At 39.1% G+C, this 26,640-nt stretch overlaps 7 protein-coding genes across 7 annotated transcripts; 3 read left to right on the top strand and 4 right to left on the bottom strand.

The window, feature by feature from the left end:
- Positions 1-125: 125 nt before the first annotated feature.
- Positions 126-2,690, top strand: PCOAH_00045880 (Uncharacterized protein; the record flags this gene model as incomplete). Its single annotated transcript, XM_020061372.1, has 1 exon — positions 126-2,690. One exon carries the CDS (start codon positions 126-128, stop codon positions 2,688-2,690), a length of 2,565 nt encoding a protein of 854 aa, XP_019916516.1.
- Positions 2,691-3,191: 501 nt separating this feature from the next.
- On the top strand, positions 3,192-3,881 carry PCOAH_00045890 (Uncharacterized protein; the record flags this gene model as incomplete). Its single annotated transcript, XM_020061373.1, has 1 exon — positions 3,192-3,881. The coding sequence occupies one exon, from the start codon at positions 3,192-3,194 to the stop codon at positions 3,879-3,881; it is 690 nt and encodes a 229-aa protein (XP_019916227.1).
- A 133-nt stretch (positions 3,882-4,014) lies between these two features.
- Positions 4,015-5,566, bottom strand: PCOAH_00045900 (Uncharacterized protein; the record flags this gene model as incomplete). Its single annotated transcript, XM_020061374.1, has 4 exons — positions 4,015-4,200; positions 4,333-4,497; positions 4,676-5,023; positions 5,212-5,566. 4 exons carry the CDS (start codon positions 5,281-5,283, stop codon positions 4,015-4,017), a joined length of 771 nt encoding a protein of 256 aa, XP_019916127.1.
- Positions 5,567-6,170: 604 nt separating this feature from the next.
- Positions 6,171-8,037, bottom strand: PCOAH_00045910 (LUC7-like protein; the record flags this gene model as incomplete). Its single annotated transcript, XM_020061375.1, has 7 exons — positions 6,171-6,587; positions 6,753-6,860; positions 6,982-7,045; positions 7,199-7,307; positions 7,404-7,498; positions 7,817-7,887; positions 7,978-8,037. The coding sequence occupies 7 exons, from the start codon at positions 8,035-8,037 to the stop codon at positions 6,171-6,173; spliced, it is 924 nt and encodes a 307-aa protein (XP_019916083.1).
- A 1,379-nt stretch (positions 8,038-9,416) lies between these two features.
- Positions 9,417-19,223, bottom strand: PCOAH_00045920 (Uncharacterized protein; the record flags this gene model as incomplete). The annotated part of the gene is made up of 7 exons (XM_020061376.1): positions 9,417-9,489; positions 9,677-9,740; positions 9,889-9,988; positions 10,212-10,341; positions 10,483-10,547; positions 10,666-10,772; positions 10,925-19,223. 7 exons carry the CDS (start codon positions 19,221-19,223, stop codon positions 9,417-9,419), a joined length of 8,838 nt encoding a protein of 2,945 aa, XP_019916577.1.
- Positions 19,224-21,105: 1,882 nt separating this feature from the next.
- On the top strand, positions 21,106-22,839 carry PCOAH_00045930 (Uncharacterized protein; the record flags this gene model as incomplete). Its single annotated transcript, XM_020061377.1, has 8 exons — positions 21,106-21,146; positions 21,366-21,440; positions 21,633-21,837; positions 21,938-21,979; positions 22,192-22,298; positions 22,398-22,435; positions 22,550-22,603; positions 22,763-22,839. 8 exons carry the CDS (start codon positions 21,106-21,108, stop codon positions 22,837-22,839), a joined length of 639 nt encoding a protein of 212 aa, XP_019916592.1.
- Positions 22,840-23,748: 909 nt separating this feature from the next.
- Positions 23,749-26,277, bottom strand: PCOAH_00045940 (Uncharacterized protein; the record flags this gene model as incomplete). The annotated part of the gene is made up of 1 exon (XM_020061378.1): positions 23,749-26,277. One exon carries the CDS (start codon positions 26,275-26,277, stop codon positions 23,749-23,751), a length of 2,529 nt encoding a protein of 842 aa, XP_019916248.1.
- Positions 26,278-26,640: the final 363 nt, after the last annotated feature.

Raw genomic sequence — 26,640 nt, forward strand, 5'->3', positions numbered from 1 at the left:
TAGCAAATAGGATAAACTTCCTTCTTGTCGCTTTGGCATTATTCTTCTCCAGTATGGGGCAATTCCACCCATCTTTATATATATACCCTGCCCCCTTTTCTAAGTACCACACCAATTAAAGAACCATGAAAGGCGCAAAGCAGGCGGGGCGAAAAGCGTCACCCAGTCGGGAAAAGACCTACGGTCATCCAAGGTTTATCAAGTTATACGACTCAGGTTCTGAGTATAGCATGGATGATAATGACGTGGGTCCCACATTTGCTCACCTTAAAAACATAAGAATTTGCAATGAAGAGAAAAAGAAAACGCTCAGTAAGATATGCTGCACCAAGAATTACCTTTTCGTTGGTACTTGTAGCGTGTTCAGCCAAGTTCGCGTCTTTAATTACAACAATTTGATCAACTCCAAAAGGGAGAGCGAAGATATGAGTAGTATCCCCATAGGAGGCGGCAATAAGCAAACAAGTGAAGGAAAAAGTAAAAAAAATAAAAAGGAAGAACCGCGTGGACAGAATAAACACGGTGAACCCTTCATCAGCTTATGTGACATTTACAGGGAGAGCAAATTTTATACAGCCAAACGGGACTACAGCAAGGATAACATGCTAAGCATAGATCTTTTACAGAATAAAAATAATAGAAAAAACGTCAACAGAAGCAACAGTGTGCATAAGAAGGTGCACCAAGGACATTCCCCCAATGAAGCGAACTCGAAGGAAATTGCACCAAAGGGGGAAAGAAACATCAGCGACAATATTTTAAAGGAGGAGAAAAAAAAGGAAAAAAAAACGACCCAAATCGATTTAAAGGACAAACTGATGAATTTCAACCAAAAGGGCTACCTAGAATTAAGCGACAACGAAACAACCTTTCGGGAGGAATATTTATACTATGATAATTATGCGGGGATTCCCCCCCCAAAGAAGGGTACACACCCCATTAGAATTACAAACGAAATGAGAGAAGAGGAAAGAAACAAAAGAGAAAAAGAAGAAGAAATGGAAAAGAAAAAAAAAATCGAAGAAGAAAATTTTAGAAATGAGCAATTAGCAAAAAATGGTTGCTACGTCAATAAGGACATGTTAGAAATAAACGTAGATGTAATTAAGAGAAAAACAACACAGGTGAATAATTTGCTAGAGTATATGGGAGCTTTCGTTAATGTATCTTCCCCAATTATACTGATGAAGACAAATCGTGAGGAAAATATTTTATCCGTTTTAACCTTCATCGGGGATGTGTACAGCTACGATATCAGTGAACATTCGCTAAAACAGCTGAGGGAAAAAAGAATTAAAAAAATCGAATTCTTTAGTAATATAGAGAATTATTTTATGGAGCAAGAAAAAAATAATACATCAAATGAATTTTTGGAGGAAGATTTTTCAGAGGAGGTAACTGCATCGCCATTGTCTCTCTCCAAATCGCATTTCACCAATTCGGTAAAATATTTTGATTTCCTCCCAGATGATAAAACGCTAATTTGTGTGGGACAAAATCAGGATTACTTCCTTTCATTTATTAACTGCCAAAATGGGAAGAAAATTATCTATAATAAAAAAATAAAAGTTAAAAAGCCTAGCCACAATGTTGTCCCGAACGCCAATAAAATGAATAAAGACAAAACGCTACCAACGCTCATGCACGATTTTAGCTATGTATACGTAGATCGGGAGAAAAAAAATTTTAATGGTGAAATTGGGAATTTTGTCTACATTGGATCGTCCTGTGGTTTCTTAGTTTTCATTTTTCTTGGAGAGAAGTTTCTGCGCTTTGTTAATAATTTACTGACGAATGAACAGGTCAGGAGCGGATCCCTTTTCACCTACGACGAAGGGGCCGATGAGGACGAATGGGGAAAGATCGTCACCCAGAGCGTCTTAGGTAACGTGGACGATGTGTATACAGTAAGTAAGGACGAGTTGTATGCGCTCTTCGGGGATGAGCAGAACGTGGGCAGCGGTGCGAACATGAATGGGATTGGCAATCTGAGCAGCACTGCACATCGACCCATTGATCAGGGCACATCCCCCGACAACCCCAAGGAAAACATTTTCAAAGAAGCAGATCACAACTCCTTTTCTTACGCATTATGCATTGCCAAGAATGTAAAAATAAATTCCATTATAAGCCTGAACACACACAAAAATGAGAACATTCATTTGATTGTAGGGCTTAACGACGGAAGGTTGCTGGACTTCCTTTTTCATATATCCCCGCACTTTACTCCCACCTCCTCTTCCATCACGAGGTGTGCGTACTACCCCTTTTTGCGTCAAAATTGTTCGGAAAAAGAATCCAGTCATAATAAATCCCAAACAAATGGGAACACGGAATGTGCTGCGGATAATCCGTCCCCTGTGGATAATATTGACTTCATACAAGAATGCGAAAAAGAATTGTATGACTTCACAGGGTTACACAAGTCGAGCAAAATAAGTAAAATCAATTTGTACCAAAGTAGCTCGCAACATTTCCTTCTTTTTATAAATTCAAATGTGAAAAGAATTCGCGAAATGTCCGATAAAAAATTTTACACAACATATGTGTTAAATATGTACAGTAAAAAAATTAATATCCTGCATGAGCATCTTGCGTACATTATTGATTCGTGTGTATGTTCTCATTTTTATTTTTGCCTGGATGACAATAACACAATCGCCGTTTTTGATTCGACGCGCGAGGGGTAAAACTGTGTTGCTCGTTACCCGTGCGGGTGAAAGGCAAGTTTGTTTTTTTTGCGTAAAAATAATTGCAATTTTGAGGTGTCATCGTAGTGAAAATGATACGTAAAAGAAAAAAAAAGAAAAGGAGTGGTACCCCTTCTTCGTGAACCCCCATTAATGTGCAAATATCGTTACAAAGTCCGACCTGCAATGTTCCACGTAAAATGAAAAGTAACCTCTGCACATAATCGCTTTCCATCTTAGCAAAAATTGGGGGTACCTTTTTTCGCGCTTTTCAAATTGGCTCTCGTTCGGCGGGCACATATGGGAATGTTCAAATTTTAGCATATATTTAAAGGTGCCTCTTTTTTTCCCCCCCATTTTGCGAACCCACCTCTGTGAAAGCGCATCGGGAATGCTCTCTACACATACTCGCTTCGCCAATTTAAACAGTTTTACCCCCTCGTGATGACCACTCCACACACATGTGTGTTCACCTAATCAGTCCCCCCCATCGTTGCAATCATGACGCTGATAAGGAAAGTGAACAGGAACGTCCTGCAGACCTTTAAGGAGCTATACAGAACTGGGAAAAGGCTGAACATACATAAAACCACCTTTCTGTCCCAAACATATGAAAAAAATTGCTGGAGAAAAACAAGACTGAGGGAAGAAAAGGTTTATCATAAGAAGTATAATTTTTTAAAATATGCATATGATGTTGTCAACTACGGAATTGAAAATAATTTAAAATTTCAAATTGAAGAAAAAAACATTGTAGAAGAGGAAGACTCATACATAGAAGAAGAGAAAAAAGACCATGAATGTGAGAAAAGCATAAAGGAGGAAGTAGCCACAGTTGATATGGAAATAAAAAATATTTTAAAATTGCTGGAGGATGTAAATAGGAAATATAATCAGAATACAAAAAATGCCACACAAATATATTACCATTTTATGAACAGAAATGTTCCACTGAAAAAAAGTGAGTTTTTTAAAAAATATCAAAAAGTGTACAACGCAGCAGATTCGACAATACTTTATTATTATATAAAAAAATTTAAATTACTTACAAATAAAAAGAAGCATTTAACGAATAAATTGCGCGTTTTAAAAATGAGGAAAAATGCCTTTGACAGTGTGAATTACTCCTTTTCAGTGGACAAGCTGGAGGAGATGTTCTACGAGCACGCCAGAAAAATCAACGTATTGTAATTAGAGACGCACATGTGTGTGCAGGAAGTTTTGCTCTCCTCATATGCACATAGGTTATGTGCGTACACCTGTGTGTATGTGCTTATGCCATTTTGTGAAGCCGGGGTAGCCCTTTTTTTGATGCCCCTTTTGGCTATCCCATTTCGGAAGGATAAAAATCGCTCAGCAGTTTCTTCTGATTGGTAGTCAGTTCGTTAGTCTTTTCGTCCATTTCCCTTTTATTCGTATCTGTCTCGTTTTTTATGTCCTTCACTTGGTTTTCCATGTGCTCCTTAAAGTTGATGATCTGCTCTTTGGCTTCCCGCATGTCGCTGCTTAGCTTCGAAGGGGAGCAGAAATGGGGCACCGTAAAGACTTGTACATTTTTGCCACCCATGAAGAGGTGCATATGCATATCCGTGTGCATGAAGCATACACAACGATTACTTCACAGTGACAAAAACAGACGTACCGAGTTGAGCGACTCCTCCATCTTTTTATTCAGTGCCTCGTTTTCTTCGTTTATCAGCTGCAAAATTTCAATGTTTTTTTTTTTACTGTCTATTTGATTGTTTTCCTTATAAGTCGATAGTTCCTCCTTAAGACTTTCTATGTTTGTGTTCATTACGCTTAGCATCTGTGGGGGGAAACACACCAGTCCGGTGGTAAATAAGTGAGTTTTAAAAAATGGAGAAAAGGATTAGTGAAGGTATCTCCCCGATTGGTGCGCTCCTATCTAAATGAATAAGAACAAGCAAATGTAACCCCTCGACTCAGCAAAGCATAACGGTGCAAACGGTGGTGAATAATCGTACCCCCTTTATTTTGTCGAAGTAAGTCCGCATGCTCGTTTTGATCAGATTTATATTTTCCTCCTTCTCCTTCTTCAATTTGTTCACATCATTTTTTACAACTTCGAATTCGTCCATGAAGGTGTTGTTGTCCGTTGCTTTATCTTTATTGTTTCTGTTTAACTGGTCCAGATAATATTTTAGCTCCTCTAGATTTTCATGCGTGTTATCCTTAAGGGAGTTTATTTTTTCATCAAAATATGCCTTCATTTTGTCTATATGTTCAGACAAATCTTCATGCTTCCGTTTGTTACTCTCCTTTTCTTCTAGGAACAAATTGTGCAGGGTTTCAAACACATTTTTCCCTGCGTCCTTGTGAAATGAAGGGGGGGGGATATATGTGTGTCTGCATGGATAGGGGTTGACTCTCCACTAAAGGAAAGGCCCAGTGGATGATGATCGATGCGTGTATGTTACGTGGGTCACTCATACTATGGATGGGTCGGGGAAAACGAGTTTCGATAAAAATCACAATGTGCAAGATTATTTATGGGTGTTACTTTCTTTTTCAAATCCTCGGAGGGAACTTTATTCTTTTCAGGGGGCGGGGCCTTCACGTTAGAGCGCTCCATTTTGTTTCATTTTTCAAGTTAAGATGTGAGAATAAGGGGATCTGCGTATCTGTCTGGGTACATGTGTAAGCGAAGGGGCACACACATATGACAGGATCACCCCTTTTAAGCCGAATCCAGGGAAGTCTAATCCGAGGCACGATTGGACACCTGCTGCGATAAGGCAGTAAATGCAAAAGGGGAAACAAAAAAAAAGGAAAATTCTTTTTAATTACTTTTTTTTTTGGATGCATTACATCAACAAGACAGGGTGTTTATTCAAATAACATTGGTTCGAATGTTTGCCGGGGGACATAAAAAAAAAAAAAAACTAATTAATGGCACGTACGTGTGTACTCATATGTGTACACATGCAAATGCATGAGCAGCAATAACGTCATATGATTCAAGCATTTAAAAAAAAATAATGGACTGCTAAACGTGGCATATGGGCTAAGAATTAAAGAAGGGGGAAGGTGCTAAAGTGAAAAATCAAAAAGCGCAGGATGCGTGATATCCCGTTATAGGTGAAATGAAAGTAACAAAAACGAAAAATATTTTTATAATGCGAAAACTGTAAAAGGGTGATAACTAATAAGGGTAAAAAAAAAAAAAAAATTAACAAAGAGGAAAAATAAAAATATGTTTTGCGTTAATGCTAACATATACGTAGGAAGATGAACTACCTTTAATTTAATTTTTGCTTATTGGTTTCACGTGGATAGGACACCATCGCACTTTTATCTTTCGTGCGTCCTCACAGCGTATGCATGTGTGGTTAAAATTGGTACACACGTATGTACGTACGTATGCTTGGCACGTTAGTGATAACTCCACACATTGGTAGAAACCAACAAATGGCCACTACATACTAAACAAACTGGTATGATTCTAATGTATATTCTACCTCATTTGTGTCTACTCGATCGCCCTTTATGTCTTCCCCTGGAACGTCTTGAGCTACTGGATCTGCTTCTATGCGAAGATGAATGCCTTCTCGACCGCTTGCTCCTACTGGAGTGATGTGTCCGACTATGCCTATCATGGGATCTGTGATGTTTTGAACTTCTTCTATGGCTTCTCGATCTTTTTCTGTGTTCACGATGGCGGGGGCTTCTTTCTCTTCTGGAGGATTTCTCATCATGCGCATATTTTTCTTTTCTATATTTCTCAATAATTTTTTCTCGTTCCTTTACACTGTCTTTCAATTTGCTTAGCGCGTTTCTTATCTTTTCAAATCCTAAATGCTGCTTTCCATTAGCATGATTTTCCAATTTCGGAGTGTGGTCCCCCGTCGATTTCATGGCGCCGCATATTTCGCAAACCTATGCAGGGGTATGAGCGTCGAAAAGGTGAGCATGCCAGATGTGCACATGTAACGCGTTGTGATAGCCGTTCGTTAATGCATAAGCGTACATGTGTAGAAGTACAATATGAATGACCTCTTTTTTTATTATTTTATTTTTTTTTTTTTATCCATTTTATATTACCTTCAAATTTGGCTCTGCCACCTTCTCAGGCTCCTCATTTAACCTTTTGATTTCTGCTTGGAGGGTGGTCACTTGGCTGTTAAAACTGTCTGCCTTGATTAAGTCCCCCTGCGGGAATGGAACGTAGGAAACACACCCCAAATATTTTCAATAAGGACGCCAAAGTGGTGTAAACCTCTGCTCAAAATAACCACAATGAGAGCGGCCCCAGCGGAAGAATGTGTGTTACCTTTTCCCGAGCTTCTTCTTCCTTTTTTTGTAAGTCCTCTATGTGACTGCTGATGCTTTCGATTCTACAGATGGTGCAAAAAAAAAAAAAAAAAAAAAAAAAGATAATTACAATGATAGTGAGCAAAACGAATAACGGAACTAATGTTACGGCCACGTGACACAACACTGTGCGTGAGGGAAACTTCCCCACTTGGTGTACCACTGTGCTTTCTTACTTCTCCTTCTTGTCAACAGGATTTTTGCTATTCTCCGACATGTACCTTAATTTCTCCTTGCTCCTCTCAATTTTGTGATCGGCCAATTCGACAATATCTTCCAGCGTTTCTGGCAGAAGAAAAAAAAGTGCAAAATGGGGTACTATTTTATAAGCGTAGGGGGAAGGTAAGAGTTTCAAAAAAAAAAAAAAAAAAGGCGTCATACTCATAAACTTTTGCTGATACTTTGCTAGGTAGTATTTATAATCTTCATGATTTGCCAGTTGTTCCTTTAGCACTTCTGAATGTATGTTTTTGCATCTACGGAAGGGCGAGAAAAATAGACAAAACACATTTGAAACGATTTTAAAGCATACAGTCCATAGGTTTGTATGTGTCTACCCATGCTTGAGTGTCATTCTGCAGACTCTTTTTCCTTTCCTTCTCGCAAAATTGAAGCTCATTTATGTTGCACAACGTGGTAACGTTCACACAAATACGGTATACCCACATAGGAAGGTCGTTTCTATATGCACGATTGCTTCTTGCGATGTAACTGTGCACATCAATTCATTCGTGCGTATAAGGGTACCTCCCCCTCTCCCTCACTTAATAGAATTACACATTCCCGAAACGTACCTTCCTATGTCACTTTTTGTGTTGGGGAAAAGATCGTGCGGACAAAAATCAACTAAGTAGTACTTGCAAACCTGCCAAAAAGTGAAGCAATTTTTACGTGTGAATAATTTCATGCGAATGCACATAAGAAGGTGAGCTTATCTTTACACTTTTCGACCTACATTGTCGTCCTTGAAGGTGTGCTTTTTCCTGGCATCCGTTTCGTTCCTGTCTTTTCCCATTAGGGAATCTAACAATGCTGCGGTGTGTACGACGAGATAAAAAAAAAATATATATATAAATATATGTATATCACTGCATATTTATGTAGAGTTATGTGCCCACGTTTTTGAACTCATAAGATTGTTAAACTGGCGGGTTCACAAAATTAGAGGGTATACTTAAACGGTGGCCTCGTCGACATGATACACACAGACAAACACGAAAATAGTGGCACTACATACACCACCGCAGAGTTGAATGATAACCCTCGAATGGGGCATTATTTGCGCCGCCTGGGATAGAATCTGTGTGTGGTGAAAAACACAACCCTCTTCAGACGTGTCCAACCAGACACATCTGCACGTATAATGTGCACAGGTGATATGTGTTCCTTCACACTCTTTTTCGCGTGAAACATATTCCTTTTTTTTTCTTTCTTACATCTCATTTCTTCCATTGTCGAAAGGGGGGGTTATCGGAAAATGTCCATTGCATACGAGGTGAAGTAGAGGCACGGCATGCTGCCCTGGGTAACTTGTGTGCGCTTTGGCCCGTTTGGCCTTTCGCACTTATCGTTGCCTCTGTTTCCGTTTTACTCCTACTTCCTTTGTGTACTCTCCAAACATTAATTTAACCCTTGGGCGGTTAAACCATTCATAATGTTCTTTCGAATTTTAACAACTCGAGGGGGTTAAAAGAGACGGGTGAAATGAAACACACAAAATGTGCGATGCGTAGGAAACGCAAAAGCACATGCAAGAATGTATGCATATAAATATATACACATATATGTTCATATATATTACATGCATTTGTACACTTTTAGCTTACGCATTTGGCATTGCCCTCACAAATGAGTTGCAGCAGAGCAAAAAAAAAAAAAAAAAAAAGAAGAGAATCAAATGCTTGCGGGAAATAACGTAATAAAAGAAACAAGAAAAAATGAAGAAAGGAAAAAAAAAAAAAACATTAATGGTCAAACAAAGGGGGAAATGCCATTTTGTACAAATACGGGGAAAATAAAAACATCACTCGAATCAAACATTTGGTAAAGAAAAGTGTGCATACGTATTTCCCCATGTATGCACAGCACATGCTGAAGCATACTTTATGTGTGTTCGTGCGGGAATACAAAAATGCGGAAAACTAATGGCGGTCAAAATTGTGACTCTTTTCGTGTATGCATGTGTATGTAAATATATATATGCATTTTTTTTTTTTTTACAAAACGAGGTATTGTTATAGGGTTAAGGGGTAAAAAATTACGAAGGGTTAAGTTTCCCTATATGGACTGCCTTTCTTTAATGAAACAGTTTTTCATCCCTTGGTGCTCACAAACGGTATTGCTCAGATGTATACACATATGCACAACGCACACCCTTTCAATTTTCTCCTCCTGTTATCCAAAATTGTTGGAGCATAGAGGGTATGATATAAGCTTCAGTAATTCTTTAACCGTGGTAAACACTTTCCTGTAAAAAATGGCACCGTGGATGGGGGGCAGATGTATTAGTGGCGTCATGAAAAGGAGGGAAGTTGCTGAAAAGACCGCTCCGTGCTTGTACCAACCGAAGGTGAGGGCGCACAACGTGGATGCACAATTATGTGTTGCGGCTTTCCACTTGTGCAAGAGGAAATTCCCCCTTCTTTTCCACTTACGTATTTTCCGTGTTTAGGCAATCCAACAGGTAGGGGTAGCAAATGAACAGGTGCGCCTTGTCCTCTGAGCATGGGGAGAAACAAAAAGGGGAGAATTACTAATAGGTACTCCATAAAGGGGCGTCTCCAATGGGGGAAATCCCAAACGTGGTGGGTGAAAAAGGGCGCACAGAACAAAACGACGCACGAAGGCACTTCCCCTTGTGGCCTACCTGAGCGTTTCAGTATCGAACTGCTCTTCATGTCGATGTAGGAGTAGTAACACTTCAACTTCTTCATTTCGTATAAAATAAACAAAACTTCGTCAGCATTCTTGTTAAGGGGGAAAAAAAAAAGTGGAAAAAATGACAGACATGTTGATACCCACCGGACATTGCCATTTATATTCCTCTTACAATTTTAAATAAATACAAATTTGTCCATCTAATTTGCACCGTGAAAAGTTACAAAACTGGCCGCAAAAAAAAAAGCGTTCATGTAAAAATAGGAAACACTGGGCAATTATTAAACGGATGAAATTTTCACAAATTATTACCTCATTATTTTCACTTGAAAAGCTCCTCAGGGTCAGCACACATTTCTTTAGCATGACTAACGTCATAAAAGTTGTGTAGTAACTGTTGTTGTAATTCTCCTTGGTCATCTTTTCATATTCCTCAAACAGTCTGCCGGGTGGACAAAAAAAAAAACGCAGTTAGGGTAAACAATATATGCAGAATGCAAAACTGAGAGGGCCATGGCATTGCAAACATGGGATATGTTACACGCGTGATGCGCACCATGCAGATAATACGCACGCCACTCACATCTGCAGCGTCCAGCTTGAGAAGGCCCTTCGCTTCTTATCGTTCAGTTCGCTTATAACTTTTGTCTGAGGGGGTAAAAGAAGGGTGGTGCGTCAAACGGGGATATTATCATCACGTTGGGAAGTAGGCACAGTATTTGCCGTGGTGCGGCGCCTCTCCACCTCCCAATTGTGAGTATGTTACCAAGTATATTTTTATAAACAGTGGAGCCTTCGAGTTCTGCACCAAGTAATGGTTCCTTATAAATTTTATGAGCATGATGTCGAGCATGTCAATTTTGTCATTGCTGCCTGGGGAAAAGTATACATATATACATACATGTATAACCCCATGGGGGGAACAATAACAAGATTTCACAAAAATGTAAGAGGGACCCGCAAATGTGCACAGCTATTCAATACAAGGATGTTACGGTAGAGTGACCCCCCTCTTCAGCACTTACAACTAACGAAAAGAATCTTCTCGACGGAGAAAATGACGGCACACCAGTACTTGTACAAATCCTCCTTGGCGATATTCCCCGAAATGTCAAGCATATTATACGTAATTTTCAGCAGGATGATAATACTTTCGTAAAAGACAAAGCAGGAATTGTTACTTATATTATGCAAGAAGCATTTCACGTGATTCGCCATAATGTATGGAAACATATTAAGAAAGGAAAGGACCAGAGAGTAATTTTCTTTCTGATAAAATAGGCTGTAAAATTCTTGTCTCATAAAATTACACAGTATGATGGAGAAAATTATATTTACATTATAGTTGGGATATAAATTGAACTTGTTATGAATGTAGAAAATTAAGAAAGGAGTGAAATAATTGAACAATCCTATGGAAAATGTTTGGAAATATTCTATATAATTATTTAATGGGTAAATTTTCTTATAATTTAAGGTAAATAATCTGCTACATTCCTTATTTTCCTCATTCAGTTCCTTTGTGTTTATGTCCATATCGAGTTTGTTATATGTATCGTTCAGTTCTACCTTTTCAATTATTTCATCCGAGTTTTCATTAAACAGTATTTTCTCATCAAAAATAAAGTGTAACAATTTGGTGAGGATGGATTTTTTCTCTTCATTCTCTGACAAAATTAGTAGCAAATATTTTACGCACTTTAGGAGTTCCTCGTTTACTAGGAGATTTATTTTGTCATATTCTAGCGTTTGAAAAATGTCCATCATGATGGTAAAAATTTCGCTATTTAAGTGACCATTTAGGAAGCCAGTGTATATGTCTTTACTCTCCAATTTTGCCTTTTCTCCAAATGATTCTGCGCTATATATGCTTTTGTTGTTCTCCAATATGTTGTAAATATTTAGTGGGTCATCCGATGCTTGGTTCGTTTTATACTCAAATGTGAAGTGGCCGTTTAGGAAGGATGCCCTCTTTGGAGGGTACTCCACTACTTCTCCTTGTGGCCCATCCTTCTGTGCCCCCTTGGGGGGGTTACTTCCCGTCTTGTTCGTTGCGGCAATGATGTCTCTTCCCGCATGACGTGCGATGGTCTCCCCCCCGCTAACGAAGTAATCAAAAAACAACTCATTCAAAATGGAATCGTAGTTCAGGAAGGAGTAGGTTTTCCCTTCCACTGGGTTCAGCACAACCTCCACGCTGGACGTAAACAACAAATGAAACATATGCAAATACATCAGCGAGTGCACATATATCCACTTGTCCGTGTAGACAGTTTTCAGATTTTCTATAAGGAGCTTCAAAATGAAATCCTTAATCTTCTGGTCATCAGTGTAGTAGGCATAATTGTAAATGTAAAAAAGACACATGTCGAAAATGCTTACACGATCAGAGCACCTATTCTTATTCCCTAGCGAATTCTTCATTGTGAAGTGGCACACATTATAGTGGGTCAGTTTGGACATAAAAATGTTGTTAAGTATTTGCAATATCGATATGTGCAGCTCAAACATGTTCGTACTCTTATACTTCACAAACAGTGTGGTCTTCAGGATATTCACAAAGGTGCCATAAAAATTGTAAAACTTTCTGTAGTTGCTTTGCTCCAGGAGGATCCGATTGCACCCTTCTATGATTAGGATGAAGCTTTCGATCCACTGCTTCAGTTTGCTGTCCCTTGAATGGTGGACGATAATTTTGCTGAAGTTTTCATTTACATAGTCGTACAGGTCTTCGTTTTTTTCCGGGTCCAAAGCGGTATTTCCAGGGATGCTTACATTTCTACTTGGACCTCCGCTTCCGTTACTGCTGGGGATGCTGGCCCCTTTTTCAATTTCGCTTAACAAATGGGGGTTCTCCTTCATTTCCCTCCTCCCTTTTTTTCTTTTTTTCTCTGCAAATTGTCCTTCCATCTCTGCCGTGAGGTCAGCGAAACTCTTCCTGAACTGTTCCCCCAGTGAGGTTCTGCTTCGTTCAAGCGGTTCTTCATTTGTTGCGGCTTTACCAGTGTTTTCTCCCTCCAATGGGAAGCCGCTAACGTTTGCGATCCGGTTTACACTGGTAGATTCACCTGATTGGTGATCCCCTTGGTGCTCATTCCTACATTCCATCTCGAAATATCCCTGCAACTTGGAGTAGTACCTAACGCTCAATCGCTTAAGTAACAAACAGATGGATGTCTTGTAAAAGAAAAAGTCGAATTTGCATATATGCGTGGACAAAATACTAATGATCGTTTTGATGCTGCAATTTCGGACCTCTATTCTTTCGTCAAAGCAGAGCTTCATAAGTTGATTCAAAATGAAGATAAAAAAACTTTTCATTTTTATGTTTTTCATTTTTATTTCCTTTTCGTATATGTAAATTTTTCTATTTTCTATGGCGCAAATGTGAAGGAGTTTGTTTTGGCCAGTTTTGTTTTCATCCCGTTGGGTGGTGTCTTTTTCTCCTCCTTCCGTTTCACAAGGGTCCTTTTCATTTACATTCCCCTTCAGCAAGTGAGAGCGCCCAACAATGTAATCAACGATGGACCAGGAAAAATTGATGGCCCTGAAGGATACGTTATTGCTCAAAACATTTAGGGACGAAAAGAGGATGAGCATGTGGATGACGACTTCCATAATTTTGCACACAGGGACTTCCTCAATATAGTCTACAATTATAATCTCCAGGATGTTAAAAATGTTATTAATGTTGGATATATTTTCTTCCATTATTTGTTGGCTATCCTCTTCTTCGCCGTTGGCATTTATTAAACTTTTTTTTTTTAACTCCTTCTGGAATGATACGTAGAGGAGGAAAATAATAAACAGCCACATGTCCTTGTTAAAAAAGGAAGCATTTTTTCTAATGCAATTTAAGAAGGAGCTAATAAAATAGGATCGATAAAAGGCATGCGGGTTAACTATGAACAGGAAAAATGGCTTAAACAGCAGAAACTGAATTTCAAAGTTGTGTTTATAATGTACAACAGACTCTTTTATAATATTGAACAAGGTGTCAACGCTCTTTTTTTGGATGTCATTATTTTTGCACAGGGAAAGCAGTAATATGTTCATGCAGCAGTTGTTGTAAATGCTTTTTATCTTATCCAGGTTGATGACACATAGCGTCTCTATCATATACAGGGGGTAGAAATCTTCGAAGATGCAAAATTTTTCTAATTTCTTCAATACGATGTAGTAGGTGTGCTCCTTCGCTGCATAACCGCTCGGTTTATCATTCATTTTTTGGGGGAAGGTTGTCTCCTCGGTGGGAACTCCCTCTCCTGATATAGTTACGCATTCGCTGTTGGTTGGTCTATCCTTCGCCATTTCGTTACGCACCACCCCTTTACGATGCTCCCCCTTTGCTAAAAAGAACATATCCGTGTAGAAGGCAAAATAGGTTGTGTACATGGGGTCAAAATGGGACAGATAATAATAATACACCTCAAAAATGTTAGCATTGTTTTGCAAAAATTCGATATATTTTTCAATTATATTTTTCTTTCTATTTAGTTTGTTAAACTTTATGTATTCACCACTGCTTGGAGTTGTGTCTTCTTCGTTCTTTTCCCTTCGGAGGGAGTTTCCCGAATGGAAGGATGCCCCTTTGGAGGGCTCCGTTAACCTGGTATTGCCTTCCTTTCCATCCTCGCAGTTAGGCCCATTTTGGGAACTTCCTATATGGCCGTTCAGTACAGCGGTGCACATATCCTTAGAGCCTCCTACACCCACATGTGCATCTCCATTTTGTTTACTCCCTTCGCTTGTTATGTGGCCCCCCTTGGGCCCCACCTTCCTCTGCTTGAAGAACTGATTAAATATCATAAAATGAATTGCATTCAAAATATTAACCAACGTGGAAAGCTTATAAAATATGGTATTCTTAAAAAAGTAAGAAAATGAGGAAAAAATGACAGTAATTTCTGCACACAGTACAGGATTTTTCTGAATAAACCTCAATATAAAATAACAGAATTCAGCACTTTTTGAATTTACATTTTGTACATAAGTATTTTTATCCGAGTCGATAAATCTCTTACTTAGAGAGAAGATAAAGTCTTCCTCATTTTTGTTAATGTGATGAAGGAAGTTTAAAAATTCAATCGTTTTGTTCTCTATGGAAGATATATACTTATATATGTAGTTAACTTCGACGAACAGGTTAATCATTCTTAGCCAGTTGTCAAAATGGAGGTTGTCTCCATAAATGAAAAATATGCTAATGACTGCTTTTATCGAGAGAATATATTTTACGTTATTCAAATCGTTGTTTATGAAGTATGATTCTTTCAATATGATACTAATGATCTCGTCAAAATATTTTATACGATCTTCGTTCAATGTCGATTTGTAGCAGACAAAATTGGACTCGACGCTTTCTATGCTCGTCTTTTTTGAGATGGATTTGTTAGCCAGTACGTGATCCGTGTTTCTTCTTAGACTACTATTTCTTTTGCCTCTTCCAGCGCATTCTGCGTCATCCATGGCTTTACTGTTAACGTTATAGTTAGCGTCACTCGGGGGGGAATTCCTCCTAAGTTCAACACTCATTTTTGGTTGGTCCTCATTACCCACATTTGTGTTACCGATTCTCTCACTTTTTCCGCTCTTGGAGTTGTAAGAATAATTCCCCGAATTATCGTCATCCTCTTCTCTCTTTTGTTTGATCAGCATATCATCTATGCTGTTCTCCTTTTCCACGTATTCCTCCACATTTGTGGGTTCCACTTCATCGTTGCTTTTGCTTGACTCCCGCTTTTCTTCCGCCAAATCGTTACTACCCCGTTTGGTAGATTTACCCGTGTTGACAAAATTGCTGTCATCCTTCACACTACCTTCGCTACCTTCCCGATGGGAACTTTTACTCTCATTAGAAGAGTACAACATGGGAACCTGACTGATGCTTTTGATGGACCCTTTGTTCTTCCTTACAGCGGGGTTGTTTTCACTCCTATTTTCCTGCCTTTCGAAATTTCTAAGAATCTTCAAAAAGAAGGGCGAATTTTCTAGCGTAAAAATACTACTGCATTTTGTTAAGGTCTGCAGACACGCATTGGTACAAATATTTATGTTCAAATTAGTACTGATAAAAATTATTTTCTCGAACCCACTGAAGAAGCACACGTCTAGCGTGTTCGTGTAGGAGAAGATCAAGCAGAGAGACGATATGAAATATCTGCACGTGGAATTAAATACGTTAAAAAATAGGGACATGCTCCGATCGTACTGGTCATTTGGATTCACATACTTGTTTACATGCGGATTCTTTTCTTCCTTTTCGCTTCGATCGTTCGTGGGGTTGCAACTATTCGCGCTGCAATGCACACCGCTATACAAATCGCCCCCCCTTCCTGCATTTTTACTCGTCCCTTCGACTGTGTTCTCACTGTAGCAATCGAGCCTTCGTTTCAGTTCGTCCTCAAAAGAGGGATTCTTTCCACTAATGATATTGGGTGGTTGTGCCACTGCCTCATTGTTTGCATGCATTCTCTCAAACCTGCTGCCACACGCCGATAATTCATTTGGTGCAAATCCACTCCCACCATTTAGATCTATCGTCGCGAAGCAATACTGATTTAGGGACATTCTCAATATGTTTAAAAAAATTACATAAAAAGAATTCACAAGGGATAAAATACTATCAACCGTAGACGCAAGCAGACGTACTTCGTCAGCGTCTTTGTAGCATAAATCATCAAACAGGGTTTTACTCACTTTCTTCTCCGAGGAGTATTTAAATAAGTAGAAATTTTCCCTCGGGTTTTCGCAACTGTTTGGTAAAATTAGGGGGTAACTCAAAAAGTTGCGGAATGGCATTTCGTTGGAGCTGCCTTGGACTTCCTTCGCATGGTTCCCTTCGTCCAGGTTCTGCTGCTTTGGTTTTATTTGACCGTCACTCTGCTTGAGTTTTTTCTGGTCATTTTCTCTGCCTCTTTCTATGTGTCTTTCTTTGTCGCTTTCTTTGTGGTTCCCCTCCGCGCCCTTCTTTTCGCCCGTGTATATCCTATCATACTTAAACACCTTCAAATGGGCGTACATTTTTGTTATGTCGATCGAATGCAAAAATAACAATTCGTGAATAATTTTGCTAATATATTCGACGATTCTGATGAACAGGACATCGTCGTCATCACTGTGGTGTTCCCCCTGCCCGGTTGAGATTTTCACTCCCATTACATCACTCTGCTTGGGGTCCGTTTTGCACGAGTTAGGCTCCCCCGCTTTGCTTCCCTTACTTTCCCCATCGGATTTACTGCTTACTACATCGGGACGTTTCTGAGAGGGGGGGTTTTCGGTGGAGGCATTTTGTACTGCCGCAGGGGGGTGCTCACCATCTTGAATGTAGCCCCTCTTCGTTTTTTTTTTTTTCTTCTTTTTTTTCTTCACTCCTTCGATACCGCTAGTTATGGCATCGTTGGGCACTTCTGGGTCTTTCTTCGCATTTTCCTCCTCAGCTGCTCCTCCCTCCTTCATCGTTCCCCCCCTATGGGAGAAATACTTGTACAAATGGAACAGCGTCAGTGTGTCATCAAAGAGATAGAAAAAAAAATTTAAAACAATGAGCAATTTTGAAAAGGGTTGCGTCAAGCACAAATGTTGAATTAGGATTAGGAACAGAAATTTTATTTCGCCCAGGAAGTACTGAAAATATCTGTGACAAATAATTTTAAAAATTTTCAGGCATCGATAAAAAACGTCTATGTGTAAGTTATACTTTAGGGATACCAGTATAATGTATATAATTTCAAATTTCAATAATTTGAAAAAATCTAAATTTTTTAAAAAGTGTTCATAGTTGTTAAGAAATATATATAGTAGATCTAGACAAAAGTTCAGTGGCAAAATTAAATTGTTCTTATTGTAGGTGGTCAGGATTTCTGCCCTTTGGTCACACGAGTCTGGTTGCACATTTTCCTTATCATCATGGTTCATTTTGTTATCCGTCTGGTTTTTCCCATTTGTGCTTTTTAAAATTTTCAAGAATTTTTTTATATTGGAACTTTTCACACTATACATGTGCATGCTTTCTTCCTTACTGGACTTGTTTTTTTTTTGCTGCTCTTCTTCTTCCTCCTCCTGTGCATTATGTTTTACTTCCACAGGGGGGTCGGCGTTGCTTCTGTCCGACTGTAGTGTGTCTTTTGAATAACTTGTATGCTTAAGGGGGGTAATTATTTTGCCATCATTTGGTTCTTCTTTGAGGGTACCATTCGTGCCATTTCCCTGGGGCTGATCAGCACCATTTTGATCGTTGCTTCGTGCGGATTGCGGCTTACTGGAAAGTTCATTCGTTTGAGATATATTCGAATTTTGCCTTCGCTCTTGACTTACACTAGCGGCGTCATTAACAGTCTGTTCTTTTCCTTTTTCCTCCGCTGCGGTTCCATACGCACAGGGCGAAGAAACCCCAGCAGAGTTATACTTTAGTCTAATATTTACAAAACAACAGTAACAGAGGTAATGAATTAGGGAAAGCAATTTATTCTTATTTTTCATGAAACTCTGATTTTTCAGATCTGTTATGTAGATGAGATCTATGGGGCTATCCGTATCATATGGCAAATCAAAATTTTCAAAGTAGAGGTGCTTCACTTCTTCTGAGTGGTCCTCCTCCACGTGCACACACTTGTGGTGATCACTGTTTCGTTTTTCTTGTGGGTCATTTTTCTGCTCATCCGACTCGCACAAGGAATTTCCTAAGTTATCAGACGGAGTGACCCCAACTCTGCTCTCCCTATTACACAAATCAGTGAGCGAATTGAGGAGCTGCTTATACGCAGCACAACACGTTTGGTACAAAATGGTATTGTTATCACATAATGATGAATAATAAACGGAGTATAAAATTTTCAGCAAGGTGTTAATAATGTCCTTGCCGTAATATTCCATATACTGATGAGAAAAAGCGGCTAATATTATTTGCACAATTTTAATTAGAACTTTCTTATCCTCAAGGAATGTCAAATCGAATAACTTGTTGGTAATTTTTTCAATTTGTTTCTCTATATTTATGTGCCTAAAATTTTTTATTGTGTTTTTGTTGTCTATTAAGTAGAGGATGTAACAGACGACTCTTTTAATTATGAGCAAGCAAAGGTTGGAAATTTTATGGCTATTGATATGCATTCCTATGTTGATAATTTCGATAATTTCATCTATGGGGAATTCAAAGCTGCTGAACAGTTGGTTTTTATTCGATTCGATTATACTATTGTAGTTTTTAATTTTTATGACGCATATTTCTGTCTTCTCCTTTATGCACACGTTTTTTTTCCTTGCCTCGGCGATTAGCACCTTCATGTCATTTTCCAGTTCTTCTAGCAGCGGCAGTGGATCCATCTTCGCAGGTTTTCATCCGCATGGTTATGTGATTTGGCCGATCGGCTAATGATCCGCTAATGATAGGATAACTGGTTTGCCACCGCTACGCTTTCATCACACGCAATGTGTTTTGTTCTACTTGTGTGTGATCCATACGCGTTATGCCACTCCGTCGTATACGTTGTGCTGAGGAAGAACAACAGACGCTTGACACTGTTTCTTCACAAAACAGCAGCAAAGGGGACAAACCACGAGAGGTGGGAAAGAAAAAAATTAAGAGCTCAAAAAAAAAAGTAGCAAACAGTAAGGTACAAAGGGGAACGTTCTTAAAGTGATGAAGCGGGAATGTTAATACTAACGCATGTGTTATATTTTTTCTTCCTTTTTTGTTTATTTTTTTAGCAAGGATGAACTAAAACAATTTAATGTACGCTAACATCACGTACCTGGCAAAGGGAGGGAAGATCCATCATGGAGTAAAACCAGCCCTTTGCCCAGTACTCTATGTGTCTGTGACTGTCATTCAGTTTTTACCTATACATGTATTCAAAGGAAAGAACAAGAATACGCAAAAGGGGAAAAGTAAAATAGGTTTTAATCATAAAAATAGGAATGCCCAGCGAAACATTTTTTTATTACGTGCTGGTGAAGGCATACAATTTTTTTTGTTACAGAACGGTTTGTGCGTACAAAAAAAAAGCAAGGGGGAAATGCCTCATGAAGGCGATAAAAAAAAAAAAAAAAAAAAAAAAAAAGCATTGGGAAAGTCATACATACCAAATGTTATTAGTCTATTTTAAGCATTTAAACCAGGGATGTGGCACAATTAAGCTTAAAGCATTTTTCTCTTTTTTCACTTGTGTGCATATGGCTACGCCATATAAATGTACAGCATATTTATGAGTATGTAATTGAACAATTAAGCGAGTCAACACACTTTGCAAGAATTTCGTCTGGCATATTCCCCTTTTCCTTTGTTGCTTCCCCTATGCATACGTGCTAACGTAAGCATATGTAGTACCTTCCTTTTGTCCCTGTGGGGTGGTATACACGTATACAAATCGGGCTAAACGACTCGGCTAAGCGTGCTGGCGAACAAGCCAATATATGCCCCAATTTGTGCGCAAAATTACGCGTACAAACTACCACCTTAAAGAGGCAACATTTTAGGGAGTGGCAGGAAGTGCTAATTGTGCAGTTTTTGCAGTACACCTAAAGCAGCACATGAAGAATATTTAAACATTTTCAATCATTTCACGGATTATCGCCACGACCTTTCCTTCCTTCACAGCACTTATTTTCTTCTCTTCAGAGAGATACAATGTTGTAGCAACAATTTTTACCACTTGAAAAAGATAGCCACGTTAGAAAAACAAACTGACCACACAGGTGTTAACTGTAGAATTACTACTTAGCAAGGGGGGAATGAAATGAGAGCACGGACTGCAATGCGTGATGTTATCTATAAAGTAAAGGGCGCATGCTACACATGGAAGTTTTTTTTTTTTTTTGAACCCTTTCATTTTCGTACGAACAGTTGTAAGATTGTGTCCGTACAGCAAAATCTGCATTCATTCTTTCGTTACCTATTTGTAGAGACACACACGCAGAATGAGGCCCCCCGTTTAAAGTGTTCCATGGCGATTACGAATTTGGAGAAGACAGTAATCAAAAGTGTTCTTTCCCGCAGGGAAGGAAAAAAAAAAATACATTAATTTTGTTTCCTCACTATAAATTAAAAATTGGAGGAACAACATTTCAGGGTTATTCTTCCTCATAAGGGGAAAAAAATATCTTTGCATATTCGGGCATATATATTTTTTCTTCTCCGCCACGTGAAGAATACCCCGCCAACACCACTTAATGCATACAACGGAAGTTAAAACAGAAAAAGGAAAAAATGAAGACGGAAAAGGATGACCCCTTTCATGAAGCAAAACAGTATGGAAATAAAAACATTATATATGTGTGTACGTGTACACACGTTAAGTAAAAAGAGAAGTAAAGTACCACGTTGCAAATATTTTTTTTTTTCTCCCACATTTGGAAAAAACGCACAGTCTACATAAATACACACGTGAAAGGAGACCAAAACTGTTGTACCTATCTGTGCGATAATAATTCATTATGTGGTCACATTATTGCACAATTCCCTTTTAGCGAAGTGGATGTCTCAGTGCAGAAGTTGCAAAGTCTATACAACAACTGGAATAGCATCCCGGACAAGAATTCAATGTAAAACATTTAATCATTTTGCAGAATAATTGCTCACAATGCAGTGGGGAAAAAAAGAAACCTATGCAGAAACTACCTTATTTTTGCTGACGAAGCGTAATTCCCGTGGGTGCTTCCACACGCATGCTCCATTTCAATAGAGTAGCTTTAACAATCCATTTAAAAGGCAAATTCAAATTTGTTTCCCCGCAGGCTTGCCAAGGAAAAATACTCCCTCATAAAGGAAGAAATAAAATATCTTAACGAAGACTTAGATGATCTGGACAACTCCGTCAATGTTGTGAAAAAAAATTTATTCAAATTTAATATTAGCAATGAGGAGTTGGAAAACCGAGCCAATTCTCTGAAAAATATTCGAACCGTCCTGAACGATATTGCCAGCAATTTGACGTACAAGGTTAGAGCAGCGGGCAGAAACTCCACGTAATCGACTAGGAAGGGAAGAATCTTTTGTGCGATAAATGCAACATTTACGTTTTCCCTCTTTTTTCTGGCAGGTTTTAAACTACAGTGGAGACATGAAGGGAGAATACGACGCAGTAATGCATTAAAAAAAAAAGAAAAGCGAAAAGGCGAAAAAGGAAGGAATGGCCAGTGGGGGGTAGCTGATTCGCTAATAAATATATGTGCACTGTCCGAAAACCGGGGGAATAACTCCACATTACATAATTTTGAAAAAAAATAGAGAGAATGAACCTTTTATGCCCCAATGCATATACATGTATGCGCTCTTTTTTGTGTGTATTTCCAGGTTGTGCTGAAAAGGCAAGATAACGATTTAGACGAACTAGCCGAATCAGCGGAGCGGCTGCACAACGCCGCCATTACTATCAATACAGAGTTGAAGGATCAACAAAAGTATAAAAAGAGTGAATAGAGAATATTTTCAGTTTCGTACTTTTATTTTATTTCGAAACATCTATTATTTTATCCTCCCCATGACCCCCACTTATGTAGGCTGCTTGACGAGTTGGAAAACGAAATGGATTACTCAAGTGAGCCAAAAAGGAGAAGCACTTTTGTACATACGTCTCGTGCATGGCGAATAAGTACGCTTTTGCTTCTGCCGTAAAGAATCTTCATTTCATTCTGACCACTTTCCCCCTCAGATGAAAAAATGAACTTTGTGACGAAAAAAATTGGAGATTATTTAAAGACAAATAGTAAGTGCAGAAAGGAGGGGCTATTAAATAGAGTACAAGAGTCATTTTGCATAAAGCGCGTTCGGGGGAGTGCCACCCCGTATGCTATGTCGCACATTTATCTGTGCTGATCTCGTAATGATAATCCTCCCGTTTTTTTCCGTTGCCCCCGTTTCGCAGATCCGAAAGTACTATCCTTAATAGTCTACCTGACGCTTATCTCATTTTTTTTGTTATTTGTCCTCGTGGTTTCCTAATTGGATAATTCCTTCTTCGAAAGGGCATCGTCCGTCTACGAGCATCTAATAAGCGCATATTTGTATATAAGCAACATGCTCATGCGTATGTTCCACATGGGATACTTCACCTGGGCGCATCTAACGCGGGATAACAACTTCCTTTGCTTTTCAAAACAACTTATAATTTTATCAAACAATTGCTCGAGTTGATGGGGAAGGATCCCAATTTTTTGTTTAAAAAAGGAATACATACATAACACGTGGGAAGCCCCTCAGAAAGGTTTACTGCATTTACCACTTCAATTTGGGTACATGCACATATGCTTATTTACGCATTTTTGTGGGGGTCCTTATGCCCCTTTGACAAGATCCTACGTGAGGTACTTGCCCCCTTCGGAGTAATATATTTGACAAAAGCAAAAAAAAAAAAAAAAAAAAAAAAAACTTTTACAATTCAACCGCGCGAGGATGGAACATATAGTTCAATTTTTATGGAGACACAACTTTTTTACAAAGTCATATATGTGTACCAATATATATGTGTGTTTAATTCAAATTGTGGTGAGAATTGAGTAAAGGAGATGTGAATGTTGGCTGAATGCCGGAACAAATTTAAGGCAGAGCTGATCGAGTGGTGCGCAGTGTTCCGTTTTTCAGGAGTATGCACTGCGCATGCGCCAGCAGGAACGGGTAAACGTAAGCACAGGTGGAGTGCATACCCTTGTACATATAAACACAGACGCGAAGGCGAACGTGATAGGGGGCCCTTTTATTAGCACCTCTGCAATATAAAGTAACTACGATAATGGTCACTTTTTCCCGGGCACCTTTTAAAATGTTGGCCACGCTACAAACTGCTGCACAGATAGGAAAACTGTTTTTTCCTTTTTTTTTTAAAATCATTTTATTGCTAAATTAATGATCCGTTTATCGGTAGTTTTGGTAACCGCCTCTACCGGGGTACACATTCGTATACGCGTTTTTGTACAAGGGGTTTCCCCCTCTGTTGTTGGCCGGTCCGTTCGCACTGTGGTGATTGTGCTTATGGAGAGTTACGTTACTGTTGTGACCGCTGTAACTTCCGTAGTTGCCTGTGCCAAGGTTGTGTTTGGGAATGTCATAAGTGTGTTGATTATTGGGATGGCTCCTGTACACACTATTCGAGTTATTTTTATTCACAAGTAAGTTCACATTTGGCTTCATGGCGGAACTACCTCTTGGATTACTAAATTGACCACTGGCGGTGGTAGAGGATTTGTATACACCTGGCCTCGTATTATATATTTGCCCACTCGTGTATCCCTTGGTGGCGTGATTGGTCTCATTACGTATGTTATAGTAACTGCTTGGATTATTACTGACGTTGTTTCTGTTGTCCTGACCCCTGCCATGATTGATATAGTAATTGCCCATGCTACTGTCATGAACGTATCTATTATTATTGTAATTTACACTGCTGTACGGGTCGATACTTCTATTTCCACTGCCATATTTTCCTCCCTGTGGGTAGAAGTCACTTATATTGGCATGTTTGTTACTGCTTAACTGTTGCTTATTTTTGTAATCATAGTAACTACTGCTTTGGTGGGCATCATTCTTGTGTCTTTTATTATTCGAGTAGAAATTATTTTGGCTACCTGTATCGTACGTATCGTAATTCCTCTTCTGCCTGTTCCTTTGTGCGTTATCTTGAAAAGAGTACTTTGTGAGGGCTACGTTACGTTTGCTGCTGTCATAAGAATACTTGTTTCCTACCATGTACACGTTGTTATTGCTGCTATGATTGCTTGCGTCTTTGTGGCGGTTGTGTGGGGCACCAACGACCCTTTCCTGTTTTGGTGCAACTTGGCTATTGTCACCGTCACGTCTGTTATTGAGTTGATTGCCACCTACATTTCCACCACTGCTGTTGCTCTGAGGGGACTGATTCTGCACATTTGTTAGGGCATTATTATTAGCATCACTGTTGCCCTTCCGTTCATTCGTTTTGGGTTCATGTAAAAACCATACATTTTTTGGATTTCTTAAGTAGACAAAATAGGATGGATTCAACTTGCTGCTATATTCCCTCCTAACGTTTTGCGAGTGCTTGGCGTAAACGTACGGAGGCCTTCCACATTTCAAATGGTCATTAGAAAAACAATTTAAGCAAGACATACTTTTATACGGATACTGGATATTTTTTAACTCATTTATAAGCATTTTTGCGTTTGCTTTGAATGCAACATATTGTGTCTTGGTGTTGTGGCACATCGGTCCATTCACCCGCTTATAGCACAAAAAGCAGAATGTATTTTTACACACATGTCTGAAGGTAAACTCTCTGTCGCAATCGCTGGATCCGCAGTTCTGACATATGTACTTTTTTTCTTTATACAATTCGCTTTGGAAGTAAAAGTGGAAAAACAAATTTTCGGAATTCATGTCTGGGAATTTTACTAACCAATTTTTTATTTTTTCTCGAAAATCGTCTACCACGTGGTTGGACATGGAATCGTCTGGGCAAATTTCTTCACCCATTTGTACAGACCCTTCTTCACATATTTCTGCACCTTCGTCCATGGCCCATTTTGGAGTGCCCCCCTCCTCACCTTCGATGTCCTCTGGGGGGGGTTCCTCCTCCTGAACGGTTTCTTCTTCCATTTCGGCAGTCCCCCCTTGGTCAATTGAGTCTGTCCCCGTATTTTCTACACCTGCATCAGTGACAGCGTTCTCTTCACCCACTTCGAAAGGCGCATCTTCCCCATCCACTTCGATAGGCGCAACTTCCCCGTCCACTTCGATAGGCGCATCTTCCCCGTCCACTTCGATAGCACCATTTTCTTCACCCTCCTCGTTAGCAGCAACTACACCTTCCAATGGCGGGCTGTCCCCCCTCTGAGGGGCCATCCTTCCCAAAAGGACATCCACAAAATTGTCATAATCCGCTGATACATCTTCGCCAACCATATTTGGATCATAATAATATCTACTGTTGGCCTCATTTTGCTTACTCCTTTTGTTCCTCTCCTGAGAGGCAGATGAAACGATGAGATATATTTTATCCTTCCTCAATTTCAGTAATTTCTTTTCATTCTCTTCTAAGTTTTGTTCCTTAGAAGAATCTGCTTCCAAATGTTCGGGGGTTTCAATTAAAATATTATCCTTTTGAAAACTGGTCAAAATATGCGCTCGAATTTTCTTCCTTATATTTTCATAGTCGTTAATTTGACTTTCGTTTAATTCATCCAGCATATCGAAACTATCGCTTGTGCTGATTTGGTCCATTTGCAAAGTTATGACTTCATTTTCTTCGACGGTACAGTGGATATTATTGTTTTCGTTGTATTCCTCATCGGGGGCCACGGTAAGGCCCTCCCCATCCCCCCCGAAAATCCCATACAAATCCTTTTCTCTATTTATATTTAAGCGAACATTTTCGTCTGGATTTATGTTTATTGTAAAAAGATTATCCATTAAAAGGTGCTATTTTTTTTTACTTATTTTTCCGTCCTATAACGGCGTGTTTGTGGCGCCTCAGATATTAGCGCAAAAGGTGTTCTTTCGTAGGAGTGATATTATTTTCCCTCTCCTATTATCTGCGTTCTTTTACTTCCCTTTTGTGTTAACTATTCCCATTAATTGTAATGTGTGAAAAATTAGAGGGTAGCACTATATGTGGATGCTCATATGTACATATTAGAACGCTCTGCTATGCATATGCGTCAAAGGGTCTGGTCACTGTTTGTTCTTTCTCAGTTTGGAAGAATTTCGGAAACCCCTTTGGCCCTTTTTCTTCTGCTCTTTCTTTCCACTACAAAAAGCGCCGAAAGGGGGCGA

This window comes from Plasmodium coatneyi, chromosome 12 (genome assembly GCF_001680005.1).
Source record: "Plasmodium coatneyi strain Hackeri chromosome 12, complete sequence".
Classification (NCBI taxonomy): domain Eukaryota; phylum Apicomplexa; class Aconoidasida; order Haemosporida; family Plasmodiidae; genus Plasmodium; species Plasmodium coatneyi.